Source organism: Anarhichas minor, unplaced genomic scaffold (genome assembly GCF_050575085.1).
Source record: "Anarhichas minor isolate MPS153535 unplaced genomic scaffold, ASM5057508v1 ptg000030l, whole genome shotgun sequence".
In the NCBI taxonomy this organism is placed as follows: Eukaryota; Metazoa; Chordata; class Actinopteri; order Perciformes; family Anarhichadidae; genus Anarhichas; species Anarhichas minor.
In genome coordinates, this window is record NW_027466476.1 from 9,565,440 (window position 1) to 9,584,475 (window position 19,036).

General features: G+C 43.1%; 1 protein-coding gene across 1 annotated transcript in view; it reads right to left on the minus strand.

Annotated features, from left to right (window-relative positions):
- The window catches only part of kremen1 (kringle containing transmembrane protein 1), a 52,531-nt gene that overhangs the window by 12,553 nt on the left and 20,942 nt on the right, over window positions 1–19,036 (minus strand). The window contains exon 3 of the mRNA XM_076104785.1: window positions 13,699–13,790. Within this exon, the coding sequence (XP_075960900.1) occupies window positions 13,699–13,790 (92 nt within the window). The remainder of the gene's footprint in view (window positions 1–13,698; window positions 13,791–19,036) is intronic.

The following is a 19,036-nucleotide window of genomic DNA, read 5'->3' on the forward strand; positions in this document are numbered from 1 at the left end:
AAGCATGTGACATTACAAAACAGCCTTGTTCTTTATCAAGCGTCTTCGATTTCATGTGTGCATGTGCAAGTTAACTGACGCACAAACCAACTTTAATACGGAGCTCAAACTGACTGATGCTTCCAGTTTTAAATCTAATTTCTTGCAGGCTTTTTGAGATTTCCTGAGCTTGAAATTAAAACACTACAGAAACAGGTCAAGTCAGATAATAAAATCATTTTTGCAACGTTAAACCTATCAAATTTAGAACAAAGATGGTGAATTTCTCCGAGTAGGCCCGGGACAGGAGAGCTAATCCTATTTTGAGAAATTCAAACATGAATGCAAATGCAATTTAGCAGAGGACTCGGCAATGCCGTTTCCTCACATATGTGTAAAGGACATTTGATCATAAGTTGGATATTACACAAGGGCATGTCCTGTCTATTTGTCTGCAACAGCAGTCCTGCTTTGTGGAAGCTCGTCTGACAACAGTGGAGCTGTTTGTCCCCTGATTCTGTACCAAAACACCAACACTGTCCTAGAACTGAACATCTCTGGAGCGGCCCAGTTGTCTTCTTTCCTCACACATTTGCATATTGAAAGCTGCTCCGTCTGATGACAGCAAGTTCCACCAGTGAACAACTGGAACAACAGTTTTTTTGGCAGAAAGAAATAGAAAAACACTCGAATTTACACGCTTGTCATTATTACACTTGGGAATATATATTGTCATTCTGCAAAAGAAAAAGAAAAAAAAAGGATTAGCATGCAATTTGAATATGTATAACATCAATGTAGAGGGGTTTCTCTCAAAACTGCCTTCATGAACTGAAGTAACCTTGATAAAGACCACACACGTGAATTGTTTTTGGGGTGCCAGTTGTTGCCAATGTTAACTATTTGTGGCTGGCACGAAAGCTCCTCTGCATGCGCAACAGATGCTGCAGATTCTTGTTGTTTATGTAAGAATGAGGCACAAAGGCTTTTGGGAGAAAATGTTTTAGATTCCCCAACAATGTCCACCACGGACTGGAAACGTGAAGGAGGGGAGAGGGGGGACATGGAGAGGCGGAGAGAGGGCCGCTCCGCCGCGCTTCACCCACGTTTGCTGACCATAAAGTAACCGGAGGAGATTTTAGCTGCAGCTGCAGATTTGCTGCTGAACTGTGTTTGACAGATTACTTGAAGAAGACAAAGTCCTCAGACCAGCAATAAATCATGTGAAATATTCCTTTTTTTTTTTTTTTTTTTACAGCCACAAGCATGCCAAAGCTTTATAAATGGATTAAAATGGTTGTTTGAATCATTTAGCAAGACTTTACGCCGCACACTTGCAGAATTAAGGGCTGGATTATATGTCGGGTTAAAGGCAAACATGACAGTAATAAGAATCTTCATATTTCACGGTGAGACGGAACAGTGCTGACAGCAGTTTCTTTTATATCCGTGCCTTAAGTATACACTGGATTAAGCCGAGTGAAGTGTGCAGGAGGGGGAGATGAGAAGAGAGCAGCGATAAACACCTGGTTGGGAACCAGCAACCTCCCTCAGAGCAAGGCAGGCAGCCAGGTACCACTTCGACGGAGCTTTTTGAAAAGCGGAGGAGAACATGCCACTGCAGGGCTCAACAGCAAGATTAAAGGCACAGTGCTCCTTTTTCATTTGGCTGTGACAGGAAGATTTCGGGCGAATCAATGTATCAGTCTTTGTCCTCTTCCCGTCCCAGGGGCTGTGAAGCGCTGCCTGAAGAGCGGCAGGTGGTGGGATCGTATCACACCAGAGCACCGGAGGTTTTTATGGAACTGGAGACGAAGAAGGTGTCAGCCTCTGCCTGCACTGCACTTTCTCTGCATGCAGTGTTTATCAAAAAAAAAAAAAAATCAGTGTAAAATTGTCTGAAAACTCCAGAGCAAAGTGTTGTTGCTTAAAAACATCTGCTTTGCAGGCGCAACAAGTGCAAATATCACCGCGTACAATAAAAGAAAAGAAAACCACACAAACACATTCAACACACTTCAAAGCTGTCGGTGGAATTTAGACTTTAACAAGCCAGAGGGGAGAAATAGAGGAAACACAAGGTGCACAAATGCTCCAGTCAGCCCAGACCAGACCTCTGAAAACCTCAGGAGATCACAGCGGGAGGGGAGTGAGAAAAAAACAGACACAGAGAACTAAACAAGGCTCGACTTCAAGCCAGATTCATCACAAGCCTGGCAGCCTGCTGCCTTAGCTCGGAGAAGAGCAGTTAGTTAGCCTTCCCACAATGCATCACAGTGGCAGACAGGAGGCGGCCGGCGAAACAACAACGTTCTTGGGTGTCTGTCTCGCAGGGAAAATGAGACACCTCTGTTGACGCAGCAGACACAACAACAGCGCCGACCCAAAACACATCAGAGGAAAGAAGAACACAGAGGGATATAACAAACGGCGGTTTAAAGGAAACATAATTATGGTTATAAATGTTGATGATATCTAGAGGGGAAAGAGCAAAATGAAGCCAATAAATTAATTAGAAAGAAATGGAGGTAGAGAGAGAGAGAGTTAAAGAAATGTTTTCTTTTTAATGGGACTTTAATATGTCTCTCTTGCCCGTATCCACCCAACACAGCGTGCCACATATTTTCACTTAAAAGATGAGGTGAGACACAGAGAGAGAGAGAGAATATGAAGCCTGAAGGAGCAATGGACCTTTAACGTCTCTGCTTTATAATCACAGTTGAAACACTGGAGGATTTCAGTAGAAAAGCTATTTTCACAGTCGGTCCTAATCCTAAAATCTCCAAGGGAAGCCATGATGACACTGAACAAATGTAGATACAAGCGCCTGAGAGCTTGAAAAAACATTTAATAAACCACCAGAATTAAGGCAGTGTATTAAACATCAATACTTTTTCCCAACAAACTGAAATATGTCCGTAGCAGAGAGTACAGCTGGGATTGAATGTGTCATCATTCTCATCATTTTGTGTGTTTTTTTTTTTTTTTTATACCAATTTCACAAAATATTTACCACTTGAGAACTTTGGCTTTCTATAATCCTTAATGTAAGGCATTAAAACTTCTACAAACAAACTTCTAATTATACCAAACTCTTACAAAAGCTAAAAAGGTGCACTCAGAAGAGTGCAGATCTCAACCAGGTGTGTCTGAAACGTCCACGGCTGTAATGTTTGATAGAACGAATACAATGGGCCGTAAAGCTTCGTCAAGCAGACTTCATTCAAACTCGAAACGTGCGGCGATGTATGGAAGCAATCGGCTCGAAGTCGTCATGTAAGACCCTTAAAACTATTTTTCCAAAAGCAGAATTAAACTCACCAAACTGTCGGCCTGCTTTGCAGCGGATGAGGTACAGCAGTGTGTGTGCCGGTAGTTCTGTTAGCTGTTATTATTAGGTTATTAGGTATTAATACCTTGCCTTTATAAAGACCAGATATTACAGGTAAGACTCCTGGGGAGTAACTTGACTTGACTTCACCAAGAGAAGAACTTGCTTGAGACTTGGAGCAAATGATTTGAGTCACATGACCGACAATTAGGCTGAACAAAAACTCTGACCTTTTTCCTTCCTTCCTTCTTTTCCCCCTTCACCTACATACATTTAAATTAATTCATATTTATCATTTGGGCTGGTAGAAGTGACTCTTGTCAGCAGGTGATTTCGTTTTCTTTAGTTGTTTGTTTGAACCCTGAATGGGCTGTCAGTTATCGCCTGATGAATTCAGGATGTGGGAGCATGAAAGGTCAGTTTCAAAGCGGCTGACTGATCGTAAACGACATCACCACTGTGATGACTCCTTCATTGTGTTGGTGATAATGGAGTGGGGTTTCCGTAATGGATGATTACAGTCATGTTGCCCTTTTCCCAGAATTTCTTCCTCTTTTCTTGACAAATTTTTTCATAAATTGATCCCAGTGCAGCTGGAAAACTGTCACCTCCTCTTTCACTGTTTACATTTTGATCCACTATCACATGCTTTGTCTTCTGACGGCGTTGTGAACGCATTAACAGTTAAATGTTTTTCTTTTCATGCCGCATTACCCTCGAAGCTTTTTTGTAGACAGGGATCTCTTTCATGGATTATTTTCTCGCATTCAGTTTGACATCTCAAGAGATTTAGTTTTGATATCACTCATGAGTTATAGGAAAGTTGAATCTACAGTAGAGATATCAATCTCTGATAGAAGCGAGAGAGAACTCAAACTGAATTTATTTGAGGAAACACTGGAAAGAAATGAACCTCAACATTCACTGTGGCCAAAATCCTGCCTTTAAGCAGCACCGCTGCTTCATTACAATCCAATTACAGTCATCAGTGCTTCCACATTAGAGAGGTGGTGTTACAGCAGTGAGGTCAACGAGGTGAAGCAGTACTTTGTAAGCACAGTGCTAGAAGCCTTGAAACACAGGTATGTTGAAGCCTTGGAAACACTCCCACTGACCCATTACTGCACCGCCGACAGGTTAACAATTCAGATCTGATGCGCGCACACACACACACACACACACACACACACACACACACACACACACACACACACACACACACACACACACTCTTGGAACATAGACTGCCTTTCCAGGAATGCTAAGTGCAACAAATCAAGGAAACCAACAACACTTATCACAGTCGGTGTTTATGTGATCGCCCCCCCCCCCCCCCTCTCCTCCATCACATTCTGTCTCTCTGTCATTGTGTCTCAGCTCCATTTATTACCCCTTTTGTAGTACAGTACATTCAATACATAAACAAATACAGCTGCAGCGTTTCATCTAGCCTGTGATTAGTCTTGTCGCCTGCACCACAGCGCTGCCAGAACACAAGAGAAACGGAGGAATATGCCACTAACTCCCCCAGGACGAGCATTTCTGGAAACTGTGTATTGTTTGTGAGGAGGTGGGAGTCGCTATTCTGTTTCTGTTGGGGTTCATGCTTTGCTTTTCTATGGAGATCATAAATTATCCAGCCTGTAAATGGGAACAGTTTGCATTGGACAATAAGGAGCTTATTATTGGACAGAATGAGAGAAGTATTTGTCTCCGGCAGACTGACTTTGCTAGTGGGATGTTCAAAACACGCTGCTGGGCTGCGAGTGTGTGTGAGAGCGAGAGAGAGAGCCTCCACTGTTTCTTGTTTATCACGTGCATGTTTACTGTATCTGTATGTCCTCTTTTATACCATTTAAATATGTCTGTGTGTGTGTGTGTGTGTGTGTGTGTGTGTGTGTGTGTGTGTGTGGTGGAGGCTGTGTTACAACAAGATTGAGATGGAGGAGATCAATGACCCAGCCCGGGGCCCTGGGAGAGTGACTAACCATCTAATTAGAGGGAAGAGCCGGCGCTTTAAATGAATAATTAGTGCCTCCTCGGGGACCAGGCAGAACAATAAGGGGAAGAGATGAAAAATGGCCGCCACACTGCGTCACTGACAAACCAAATAGTCAGAGTCCCGAGGAGTCCCAGGGGACTTGATACCGAAGCGACTGGGAGATGAAAAGACGAGCAGACACTTTAGGACCACCTCGGGCGTTAGATACGTACAGCGGTGCACCTCCATTTATCTTCATTCACTTTCAAAGAGATCGACTTATTGTTTGTCCACTGTGGCAGGTTGTCCTGGTTATCTGGATGTCGTTGATGAAAAAAAAGCAATGTTCCAGACACTGTTGAGTGTAGGTAACACAAGACCAACTGCTTAAAACGCCAGTAATGACAATGAAAGTAATGACCAATAGCACGCTGATTGTTTTCTCGAGTCTAATCAGCCCTAAAACTAAACATGTAGCTTTTTGTTCTGGGGATGGAGCAGAGAAAAAGGCATGCAGTCATTAATCAAAGGGCCTTATTAAGAAATAATGCGCTTTGTAAATTATATACTACATCTTGTGAGTTGACATTTTGACAATAATTAATGGAGTGATTAAATCAGATATCCCGAAAACATTCATGCTCTGGAGAGCATGAATGCGGTCAGCAAATGTCATGAGACTCTACTTTTGTTGACCAAATAGAGCGCGGATGGGAATAGTCCGAGATGCCTCTGTGGTGTGCTGTTCCACGCTGAGGAAACTAAGGAAGCTAGCTGTTGCCCAAATCCTTTCATGGATTTCTCAGTTCCATTGAACAGCAATTGCATAAACTATTACTACTGGAAAATCATTCATCAAAACATTTATCCTATTTTGACCATGAATATCCATAACATATTTCATGAAACCCTGCCGATACTTTTAAGATATCAAGAGCCACAATGTTGGTCAATGGAAAACCATAATAAAGAATAATGAAGACCACGAATAGTACATTTTATTTCAATCTTGACAGGAGTTGCCATCTGGCTCTGGACCACGCTGTGGGTCATACCAACAACCATCACTTTCAGCCACGCTAGCACCGTGGCTCTAGGGATGGTCAGTCAGTCCAACCTCAGGGTCTGATAAGTGAGGCCAATGCGGAAGTGCCTTAAACTTGAATTCTTTCTAATAGCCATCAGAGGGCGACTCCTTTTTTTTTTTTTTACCTCAGTAAACATTGTAAACATGAGTTTATGGTCTCGATCGCTAGTTTTAAGTCTTCTTCAATACAGCATGATGTTCATTTAGTAAATGATGGTCCATTTAGAGGGAAATACAATACAAAGCAGGGCATGCTTTAGGGCGTGACACCTTGTGATTGACAGCTTGCTCCCACGGCATCTCACGCCACCAGCAGACTAATATTTGTCTGGTATTAGTAAATGATCTCAACAAATAATAGATGGATTGTCATGAAAATTGGTACACAAATTCATACCTCCATCAAAACAGCAAGATGTTTGCATGCTAAACTCTAGATGGTGAACATATTATAAACATTATAGCTGCTAAAGTTCAGCATTTTAACATTGTTGCTGTGATCATGCAAGCACGCCGATGTTAGCATTTAGCTCAAAGCGCTGCTCTTCCTAAGAACAGCCTCACAGAGCTGCTAGCATGGCTGTAGAGGTTGCTTTATCACCGTCTCACCTTCCGCAATTACAAACTAAATTAACTATGCTAAGACATTTTTATCAAAACGGGCAAAAGGCCACAACACACACATCATACACTGTGAACATGAATTAGACTAGCTTAACAATATCCAATAATAAAATGACATTTATTGCACCTGCTCAGAACAATGCTGGTCTGCATTTGGCTTCAAGCCTTCATTCCTGAGTGCTAAATTGGGTGACCCTCTATTCGTCTCCTCCTCTTTCCTAAGACAAGCACTAAACAATGGCCATCTACTTGTTCTCATTAGCAAACATTCTACACAACAGGCTTGCCTCGTAATCAATACCTTTAATTCCCTAATGGCCCAGGCTGATTTAACCCCAGGCATGTTGAGAGAAGGAAGGAGCCAGAGAGAGAGAGAGAGGCTAGAGAGAGATTAAATCCACCTGACGTCCTGTGGCTTGTTTTTGTGAGAGTTTCTACTCTCTAATTTCCGTCTGAGAGTTTCCTCACATCACTGCAGGCAGGTATTTCCCCTAAGGGCAGGTGTGGGTGGAGCTATGAGGAGGTCAGGGGTCAGAGCAAAATAACAATGAGTGTGTTCAAGGCTCTCCAGTAAGGACAGGCCTGATACAGGTGAAAGGGGACGCCTCAAGCTGACACATACGCAAAAATTAGCACACGGCAAGCGCCACATAACCATACAAAATGTGCAGGATCTTCATTTTTAGAGAACTCAAAATGTAGTAAAAATATGGCTTTGTCACAGGCTCCTGATTCGCTGCTCTAAATCTGTAGTGGCTAAACATCTCTCCTGTTTCTCCACTGTGTAGATGGTTAACATGACATGATAAGCAGAAAGTGAACTTCATACCCATGTGGAGGCCATGTAAAAGATCAAGACAAAAACTTCCATTGTACGAGTGCGCAGGTTTTAAGTTAAACCTCTGAATTTACTAATTAATTTGGTTGGAAGGAAATAATCTTGCCGGGTAATTTCTTTATTTACAAGCCTGGGGCGGTGCGGCTGATTTTGGACACTGGTTGCATGCGAGTACACACAAATATTGTTTTCATTAGCTCTTTATGAACGAGGCTGTTTTATGGGGAGCGGCATGATAAGCTTTTGTTCTTGCTCTCTGGGATCATCTGTTAGAAATCTGTCTTTGAGTTTTAACAAGTTCCTATTTTGCCGAGTTGTTTTAAACTTCCTTTTCCATTTTTTAAATGTGCGTGACAAAAAAAAAACACAACAGTACGACGGCCTTGCCAAGACTTAACCATCAGCACAACATGACTGACCTCACTCCAACCTTATTCCTCATCATTTTTAGCCTCTTTTAAAGGCAAGGAATGGTTCACTTTTAATGTCCTCACCTTGAAAGTCGAAATCTCTGAAGCACAGGAACAAACACACACACAGACACACACACAGCCCTCTCGACTCAGTGATGCCTGAACCTGCCTCAGTGTGCTGGTTGGGCGGGTTGATTGTGGTGAAAGCTGGTACAAGACCACCTAGGGGAAATAGTCTGCCTCTGAAAACAATGACAGTTGAGATAAATACTGCAATAACAGAACCTGAAAGCATCCCTGGTTCAGGCTACCACAACAGCCACGAGGCAGGGCTGTGGTGCTTCAGTCTGGTCTCGGTTTCCAGACCACATGTCCGACATGTTCGGCTCGTCTCGGCCTTTTGTTTATTTCGACTCGCAATTGTTCTCGTCTCAAGCAACCGTTTCACTTTTCCTGCCCATTATAAATTATTTAAAAAATGCTTTTTTCCCCATCAACCTGGTCCACGTTCTCTTATTTTGGATGCACCTAGTTGGTGCGGAGACAGGTACACCTCGTCTGGGGTACCTGGCTCAATCTTTTTACATGCCATGACTTACTTATTTCCCATTTTGGTCTTGAACATTCATTGATTTTGCTGTGCTTCTGTCTGGTCTTGACACCTCTCAGAACCCTTCTTTTCTCCAAATCCACTTTGCATTTCCCTGGAACTGATCCGGACTCGCCTAACACGGTCTTGACTTACTCTGGATATAAATTTTGTGTCTGTGAACTTCCATACATCCAGTAGATGTGGAGGAATTTCACTGGATAAGTGATAACTTTGATCAGCAGGTAGAAGAAAACTCAGGGGATCACATTGGGATTCATCCTCTGGGGACCATAAATGATGTTTGTACCAAATCAGATAAATAGTTCTGGAAGCATTTAACTAGAAATCCAAAATGTAAACTTCATGGTGGCGCTGAAAATCAGGGGATCACCTTAGTCACTACCAACCAACTGACGATCCATCCAGAGAAATAATCCAACCAATAAAGGAAATAATCCTTAATCGCAGCCCTATTTCACAGCTCTGCTACCTGATATGTCTCACTGTTTCTGTTTCAAGTGTTCATACTTTGACCCAGCAAGAATCTGCACACTGCAAAGAAGGGGTGGTGTTTTTTTTTTACTTCATAAAACTGTAAATTTAACAGCTTGTGCTTGAGCAAAAAAGATGGACATTTACAGCAATTGAGCCAGAGTGAAATAAAAAAAAAAAGACCTGTAAACCCATTGACTGCTCAGTTTCATCCAAAAACATTGAGCACAAGCAACTTGGACGTGGATATCTGGTCAGATTCATTCAAGCTGGCGGCCTTCTCAAGTGTCTCACAACTTCAAAGTGCCATTTAGCGGCTTCATAAATCACTCTTAATGAAGGCAATATCTCATCACAGCATATTTTCGTCAGCGTTCCGTAATAAAACCTTGGGCCAAACACATAACTACTTTGTTCTAATGTCTTCAAGGTGTGGCTGGTTAGCTTGCCAGATGGATGTGGTGCCTCCGGTATTAAGACTATTGTTGCACGTTGACAGACAAGGTTAATCAGATGTTCCCTGAATTGTTAAAGTATAGCCTACTTTAAGTGAGGAATTCAAGTCATCAAGTATCTTAAAAGTTCAGGTGCTAACACATTGATGGTTTTATAACAAAGAAAGATCATAAAATACCATAAAGTAGCTTACGGGAATTTATTTCCATATAATGAGACTTAATGAGACCCAACACAGCAGGTATTGTACGCCAAAATAATGATAATTACTTTATTGATAGAACATTATTTAGAGAAAATATATTACTTAAGGAAAATGTTTATTAGTCCATCCTGTTAACAGGTCCTATCTTCATTATGAAAAAGTCCTGCATAAGTTACTGTGCTGAACTTTTTGAACTGGTTCTGAAACAATGTAATCATGATGACTCTATATGACCTACATATGTAAACAAGACCATCAGTTATTTCTACATAGTTATTGTTCATACTTGTCATCGGTACCAGCGAGTCAGATTCCTCACAAAATCAAACTTGATTCCTGCAAGCTGAAAGGTGGAAGACGGCGGAGTTTAGATGTGTTTCTAAAAGGGCATTGTCCCATTAATGGAAAGCCTCGCAGCTGCTGCAAGTCTCTTTTCTGCAGCAAAAGACAGTGGAACAACAAGTTTTTCTTGGTTATACAGTATGCTGTTCAGAGATGAGCGCCGGTCATGCAGATCAAAGCGTCTTTGTCTCGGCAAACGCTCGAGGCCTTAACCTGTACAGTTCCACTCCGCGTCAATGAAATTCAACCGAGGCACACTGTGAAGCAAATGCTCGACAGCCTAAAGGAGCCACACCAAAAGAAAATATCCTTCCAGTAAGAAACAGAAAAACAGGAACTATCACATTGTCAAAGGTCAAGTTAACAATCATTTTGACATCTGCAGATGTCACAACAGTTAAACACACAGTACAGTTATGCTTGAAATTTGTAACCACAGCTTTAAAAATGTTTTAGAAAAACCTGTTTTGAAAAACAGGATTTTCTTCAAAATCTCAACAGCAAATCCTTTGCTATTTAGTCAATCAGTAATATGAATGGATATCACAAGTGAGTAAAACGGAGCTCATTTTAGAGGGACTGACCTCAAGAAACCAGATTTTTCTCTCGGCCTTCAGGAAAGGACATCTGAACTTCTGAACTTCTGTATAACTAACTAACGCTATTTTTTTTATCTCGTGAACCGACTGGTTTGTAGAATCAGAGTAGTTATTTCCAGCACAATGACCCTGATGAAGACCACAAGTCGAAATACAATAAAGTTGTTCCATACACTGCAAGTGCTGCTGGAGTTTTACCTCTTTGAACCTACTAGTTTGGCCAGAGGCTCCACCAATAAACCCCTCATACCTCATAAGAATCCTTCTCCGCCTTACGGACTGAGGTTTGATGTAAATAAATCAGTAAGGAACTGACCTACAGCACAGAGGAAACGGAATTTCACACAAGAAAAGTCATGCATCGCTGAGCATTTAGTGGCCTGGGAAGCGAGAAGGGCCTCAAAACCAGCGTCCACCGTGACACACCGTGGAAATTTCAATTTGTATAGTTGTCGATGTGCTTTGACAGCGCGCCTTTTTGAAGTGTTTAGATAATTCCACCACATGATAGCTGCTGCCACGAGGGATTACTAGGATCAACAATGGTCGTGACCCACGCTATAATCCACCCTGTCCAACTATGTGTTTCTGACCTCATCTGACCTGCCTGGCAGTGCACACTCCAGCAGGGTGTGTCCCCATCACCAGGGTGGCATGACCCCAGATGACAGGGAACCCAGCTGGATAACAGACCGACCGCTGGCAGGCTCCAGGTGCCTCAGCGAGTGGCCACCGACTACCGACCACGCGACATCAAACGTAAGCAAAAAAAAAAAAAAAAGCAGACAAAACAAAAGCCAGACGAAATGAAAACAAAGAGCCCTGTTGCTCTTTCTCTGACACACCGCTGTGTCTTTCAGCCTTTTGTTGCCCGGCGCGGATTGACAACACCGAGAGAGCATCGGCATTCTCTCACTTGGCAGCTGAATCTTTCAAACAGGAACAGAGCAGGAACCGCCGGAAGGTGAGGCACCAGCGTTCGTTTCTGAAAGCTCCCCGGTATCCCTGCAGGGAGAAACCGTCTCCACTGAGCAGGCAATGTTTTCACGGCTCACAGCAGACCTCATCTCCTTTTCTTACATTACGGGGCGCTGGACTTTAAATGTCCACACAGAAAGAGGGACGCTCATGTATGACATGCATTTGATACGGGCGAAGCTCTCTGCTGTTTGGAAATGGGCCGCACGTCGCAAAGGATGAGTTACACGCTGCACAGTACTGGGTCCTTGACAAAAACAAGGCTGAACCAGCACATGGCAAACCCATCTGGAACAAAAGATGGCCTAATTTCACCGACGATAAGAGACGAGCCCGACTCCTCGCAGAGACCTTGTGGGCTGCTCTCCTCTCTCCTCCCCAAACCACAAAGGTTCGGGATATCGGCCTAGAAAAAAAACGAGCTAAATGGACAGTTGTCTGAAATAGGTCAGTCAAAAGTCTAATGGGATACACACAAGCTCCTATACACATGAACACGCAAGCCATTCAAACAGCGGGCTTCAGTCAAGCATGCTACTCAGACTGGAAAATGGTGGGATAGCTAGAGGGGTCCCGATGTTCTACCTACTGCAGTGAAAACTCACAACATCTCTCAGTCTCAGCTTTGCTCTTCCACCGTCTGATCACAAAGTTCAAACACATGCTGCACCTTATCTTTTGGGCTTGAAGGGGAGGCTTTTATCTGTTGTATTATAACAAAATTCCTTCAACGCATAAAATACATTTAAAAAAAATGCAAGAGTCAGGCGGAGATATACCAGAGGTGTTTGGAAAAGAAATAGAATTGTAGATAGATAAAGACGAGTGTTTAACCTTCTAACCTGCAATTCACGATTGAACAGGTAAATTCAATGTTTATTTTAGATAAACAGAATATTTCAGTTCTGCTTGGCTAAAGTTCAGCAGCCACCTCTATTTATCTTTTAAATTGTGTTCAGTCACCAGATTCTTTTCGTTACACAAAGTACGCAGTGACACTTCTGACCTAATCTGCCATGCAAAGTCAAGAACATGTGGGAACTGTTGATACAACATCACATTGCCTTGGAAATATCATCATGTGTGACAGATACTTTGAGAAACGCTCGCAGCAAATCGCTATATTTGAGCCTCTGCAGGAATTCCGATCTTTGGCATCCAAAACTGTGTAGGTTGATCCACCTGAGTCGGCTTTCAACGGCAGCGGTTAAAAAGGTGCAGCGAATGAAAGTAATGGGATTAAAGCCAGGCAGCTCTTTGTAAGTGTGTGCCAAACCGGTAGAGAAGACAGAAGCACAAACTCTCACACATTGATCCAGGAAATACTGGACGTGGACACTCTCACACTCACATAGAGATGTAGCCACAAACAGGTAGATGCACATAAGCACTCACATTTAAAAAAGAACTTGTCAAAACAAGCTACAAAGCCAGAGGGGACACCTACAAACACACACACACACACACACACACGCACACACACAAAAACACAAACACACAAAAACAAAAACACAGAGGCAGTGATTGACAGCTCACATTAAAGTAAGGGCAGGCCCGGGCATGGCTGGAGGAGGGGTGACGGGAGGCAATTAGAGACGTTTTTTAGATGATAATAGCTGTGAACATGCCAAACAGTCTATAAAAGCTATTCAAGGCAGGCGAGCAGATGAGCATAGCGATCAAAACGGCTGGTCCGCATGCCCTTGATACGGTCCTAAGGGCTCGGAAGGGCAGAACAAAGGGCAGGAGAGACCGAAAGAAAGACAAAGGCAGTCCCTTACTCTGGCATGTAGGGATGTTGCAGTATCTCCAGTAGATCCCGTCTTCATGATCTGCGATGTAGCACCACGGCTGAACGTCCCCATCAGGATTCCTGCAGACATAGAGGGGTAGAAGTTAGACCATGTCCACGCTAAGCTGGTTAAACTTGATAATATATCTTGTTCCTCTCCATTTTGGCTTCCGGTTGAGACTAAGCCGAGTTTGTTTCGGACCCAAATATTCAGCTTTTCATAAACCTTCTCCAGATAGGATACAACCAACGACGTATCCTTCTGTCTGGACTTTTGCGATGCCCTTTTCTCTTGCCTTAGCCAAACTGACGTGGCACTTCTGGCACAGGTGAGAATCTGCAGAGTGAAGGGGTTGTGTTTATATCATTCTTTACCAGATGTTGGCTGTGATGTACATTTACAAATATACCGTGAAAAACACAGTGTGGATGCACATCAGCATTTTCAGATCCGTCTGCCTCAGTGTGGAAGCAGAGGTGGGCAGGGGACGTAGGATGAGTGAAAAGAGACGGGGGAGAAGGGAGGGAGGAAGGGGTGATGGCAGAGATATGAGGGACAAAAAAAACACAAAGACCAACAGACGACTCCGCTGCAGAGGGCTGAATACTCAATATTGTTCAGAGGGAGATGATCTTGGCTGTGTCAATCATCCCCAGTAGCACCCCTTGGCGCTTGTTAGTTTAGCCTCTTCCTCTGAGGGGTTTGACTACGAATGTCAGTCAAAGGCCAGACCAATGGGTCTTTGATGGGCGGAGATGGTTGGAGGTCGGGGGGGGGGGGGGGGGGGTAAGGCCCTTTGTTCCGGGGCCAGACAGACCTGAAAAAGCGATGGGTGATGGGGCAATGCCTTTGTCTGAGGCTCTGGCCTCTTTTGAACATCATCAAGGCACTTTTAACCCATCATAATGAGGCCAACAGGCCCCCTCGGTGCTTTTTGCATTTCGGTTTCACTGACAAAAAGCAATGAGAAGTGGGATTGACGATAAAAAAGCCTCAAAAGCTTTGTGCAGTGCTTCATATCTCCAGGGTGATCATGCGACTTTGTACATCATGACCCTCATGGCAACATCTAAATTGCTGATAAATGATAGCAAAGCAGCAAGTATGCACAGGGAGCTCATCTTGGTGCCGTTTCAGCGCCTTAAACTCTATTTCAGGATTAGTGTGAACTGTAAGAATAGATACCCTGTCGACTAAAAAAGCCCTGTGAGATGACTTTGCTCTTTTTTTTTCCAGACCTGACTGTAATTGCCAGAGACCTCTTCTCTTCTCTTCTGACACACCTCATTGTAGCATCTTGAAAAAGCCCCGCAGCGCCGCACGATCCCGTTACGCCTTTTGTGAGCAAAGTTGTGAAGGGCGTTTCCATTTCTTTTCTTCACCTATCAAAAACACGATCCTGAGTTTCCTCCTCTCTTTTCACACTCAGAATGAGGAATTGACAAAGATGTCGGTGCAAAGACTTTTTTTTAGGGTTGAACTCAAGTTTAAGTGCCTCAAAGCTTTTTACTCACTTTCTATATCCTTCTCTCTCTAGCAGCCTGTCGTCAAGTGGAATGTGCAAAGAAAGAGCTCATCTCGTCACATTGTTATTCGTTCTTTATTCTAGCATTCTGCCGTCGAAAACAACCCAGAACTTCTTTCAGTCTCAAACGTCCACATGTTCACATAACCTTGTTTTCCGGTAAATCATGGTCCCAGATCTGTTTGTTGCTCCACCCAGTTTGGAGGCAGACACCTGTTTGTTTGGCCTGAGGCTACTCCTAGGTGGATTATATACCCTTTCTCTATTTCTATCTCCCCTTCTCTTTTTCATGCCTGTCAACGAGTAATAGCCCTATTTGAAATAAGAGTCCCAAGACCTCATCTATAGCCACTTAATGTAATTTACTGCACTTTCCTAATCACACCCTAAGGAGGCTGACATGAATTACAACCATCAGCAACAAAAACATCCTCGGTAGACCACCCATCCCATGTCGGACCCGCCGGCATCTTTGATCAGTAAATGACGTGGTGTGCCCCTCCAAGCTCTCGCTCCAAAACCCCTCGTCCCCAAATGTGTTTCATCCTTCTCTTCCATACACACCTGCGCACACACACACACACACTCACACATACCTGCACACACCCTTTTAACAGAAGCATGGGAACATCATCCACAGGGCTACGGTGAATAGGCCAGCCCACATGACAGAGAAACATAATCAATCCTGCCCCGAGGTGCCAGTGTGTGTGTGTGTGTGTGTGTGTGTGTGTGTGTGTGTGTGTGTGTGTGTGTGTGAGGGGAGGGAGGGTGGGAAGCAGACAGTGTCAGAATAGCCGAGGTGCAACAGTGCAGATAAGAGCAGACCTCGATAGACGGAAATCCATTAGTTTAACCCGACAGCACAGAGAAAGACATCAGTCCATGTGGTGACACTCTGATAAAAGTTGCTGCCAGTGTGTGTGTGTGTGTGTGTGTTACGTTTCTTTTTTTGGGATGGGGGGGGTTGCATTCACATCCATGTGCGTCAGAGATGGCCTGCCAATTGGCTCTGAGTAAAGAAGCTTGTTGAAACACTCCCATACCCAGAGGTAGATCACAGAAGATGTTTGGACACTTAATTGGCACAATTACGCTGATTGACTCATTGTGCTCGGAGTGAGCCACACACTTTGGTACGGAGCCAATTATAGCCACAGTGTGTTTTGCCTCACAGGCTCTATATACGGTCCTGCACTTGAAGGCAAGAGTGGCTTGTATCTGAACACAGAGGAAAAACAGCTGTTCTTGGCTGGCTGCTGTTCAAAAGGTTTCTTTTAATAACTATTTTCCACGCACCTTAATCGGAAAATTTATGGTCAATTTTAAAATGCCTGGCACTGAGAAACTACACATAAAAATCTCAAAAATAATTTACATCAAACTATGTGTGCAAAGGCTGGGAATAACATGCTGCTAGTTGTTTTTGTTAAGTAACCTTAAGTGAGATTTTAGAGGGACTTTTGTTTAGTTAAAAGCTAACTTTGGTATTTTTCAACCTGGACCTTGTTTCCCCATGTTTTTGTGTCTAAGTGACTAACACGGACAACAATTTTTGAAATTGGTCGAGTATTAAGCGAGAGAGCCGCAGACACTACAGGCGCTGCGCTGTCAATGTACTAAAAGTGCTTTTTTTTTTACCACTTAGTTCTGACAACATTATGGAAAAGCCTACAGTGAAATAAAAGATTTTTCTTACCTCTCTCTTTATGTTTGTTATTGTGTCATGTGACATGTTGCCGAAAGACAACGGTGGAAACATGAGTGAGAGCTGGAGAGATGAGGGCCAGTGTTTCAGTTTGTTGAAGTACAGAAACCTTAGAAAAGATTTTTTAATGTCATGGCTAAATATTTAGCTGATTTTCGACAATGTGTATGCGACACGAGATTAAAGAACGAGACTTCTCATACACGGATGAAGCGAAAGTTATAACATCTCTCTGTAGGGTCCTTTCCATAATGTCGTCAGACACTTGTCAGAACAATCCGAGCCTGTCGGCGGCTTTTAGTGGACGGGCATTGACCGTGCGGAGTTGCCCCGAGCGATTACATCGCAGCCTGTTTAGCAGCTGCAGCGTTCTTCCTCAATACTGGACCAGTTCTGAAATCGTTGTCCCCATTAGTCACTTAGATACAAAAACATGTGTAGAAAAATACCGACGTTACAAGTAGTAAAAGTAAAGCATGACGAAAGCTGATTTTGCACAATTGGACAGAGGAGAAATGTTGATTGGAAAGTGGTGGTGAAAGGCTCGTCTGGATTGGGATTTGAGGTCAACAGCAGATCAGAGTCTGGCAACTTACTGCCTGAGAGAAGAGTCTTTAATTGACTTGGATGATTTAGCATGCAAACTGCTGCCTGCTGCTGTGCTGCATGAATGCATGTATTGAAGAAGAGGGCTTGTTGGTCGTGGGACGATATGTATAGTCTACTGTTGTTCTCTCACGGTCCACTTCTGCTAAATACGAGGTTGTGATGTTACGCGATGTGTCATGTGTGGCTGGTAGGCGCGTCACTAAGTTTCTTGACTAATGGCTTTAGAGGATCAATACCCCTAAGTTGCATAGGAAACATGTTCTCACCTACCTCTAATGGAATCTAGCCATGTAGATAATATTTTGTTTTGTTTTGCCCAGGATGTATGGTATGTACCGCAGTTCAATGGAGATGAATGGAATTTCATTCTTAGTGCTCACAGGATTGAGGAATTATCCCACTTCGTCGACAGTTTTCTTAGAAACTATTTCTTCAGCAGAAAGTAGGTCCAATGAAAACTGTCTGCATTCAGGCCTGAAGATGATCCGCAGTAACATGTATACTGTACTGTTTATTGGATGAGAAGAGAAGATGACATTGACTTTTCTGAGCACCAAAAGTTAAATGGGAGGAGCTATTTTGGGCACACCTGATTCCGGAAGTAAAAGTCACGTTCATTTTTCCCAAAGACAAAGTTACGTGACTCACAGTTGGAGCGCTTCTACCACTTTGATCGGCATGAGACTCTACAGGTTAGATCATCAGTACAAAACTCTGGTTCTCTGATAACATTGAGGTAGAAATAAACTACGACTACGAAGGTGAATTTCCTGCGAGAAACAATCACAAAGCTTAAAATTCAGGGACGTGCACTGCTAACAGCGGACGAAAACTAAAGATTGTACTGTTAAAAAAACATATTCATAAATCTGAAGCTTAAACAAATTGACTTTTGGATTCTGGGTCAATTTGGATTTATTTGAAATGTGCTGCAGCTCTGATTCACACCTCTGACACGCTTCTACTCTACAGCAACAGCGGCTGAGGCTCATGGGTGTTGTAGTATTTTGAGCTATACGCCACAACAAACTGACGAACAAAACAGGATTCATCAGAAACAAAGTTGAAATAATTAAAACTGGTGGTTGAAGCGTACATCTGTACGATTTTTACATTATTCGGGAGACTAATTGCCAAAACCAAACAAAAAAAACAAGTTTGAAAACCTGTTTGTTTGTAATTTGGGTGAACTGACCCTTCAAAGACAAACGTACAAACATATAAAGGGTACATTTTAATGCATGAAATTGGTCCCTACTCCAATTCTGAGATTACTATAATGTTGATGGCTGATGCTTTAGCTCCACACAGTACATCTTCTCGCGGGACACTTCTATTAACTTCCTCAATTTAACAAAGCTGCGCACTGGTACCGGAATAAAGTCATACAAACGGTGGACAACTTGGCCTGACCTCAGCGTTGCACCTGACATCATGGAGATTCAATTACAATCAACTTGGGGAACACTATTCACTCTGGCATT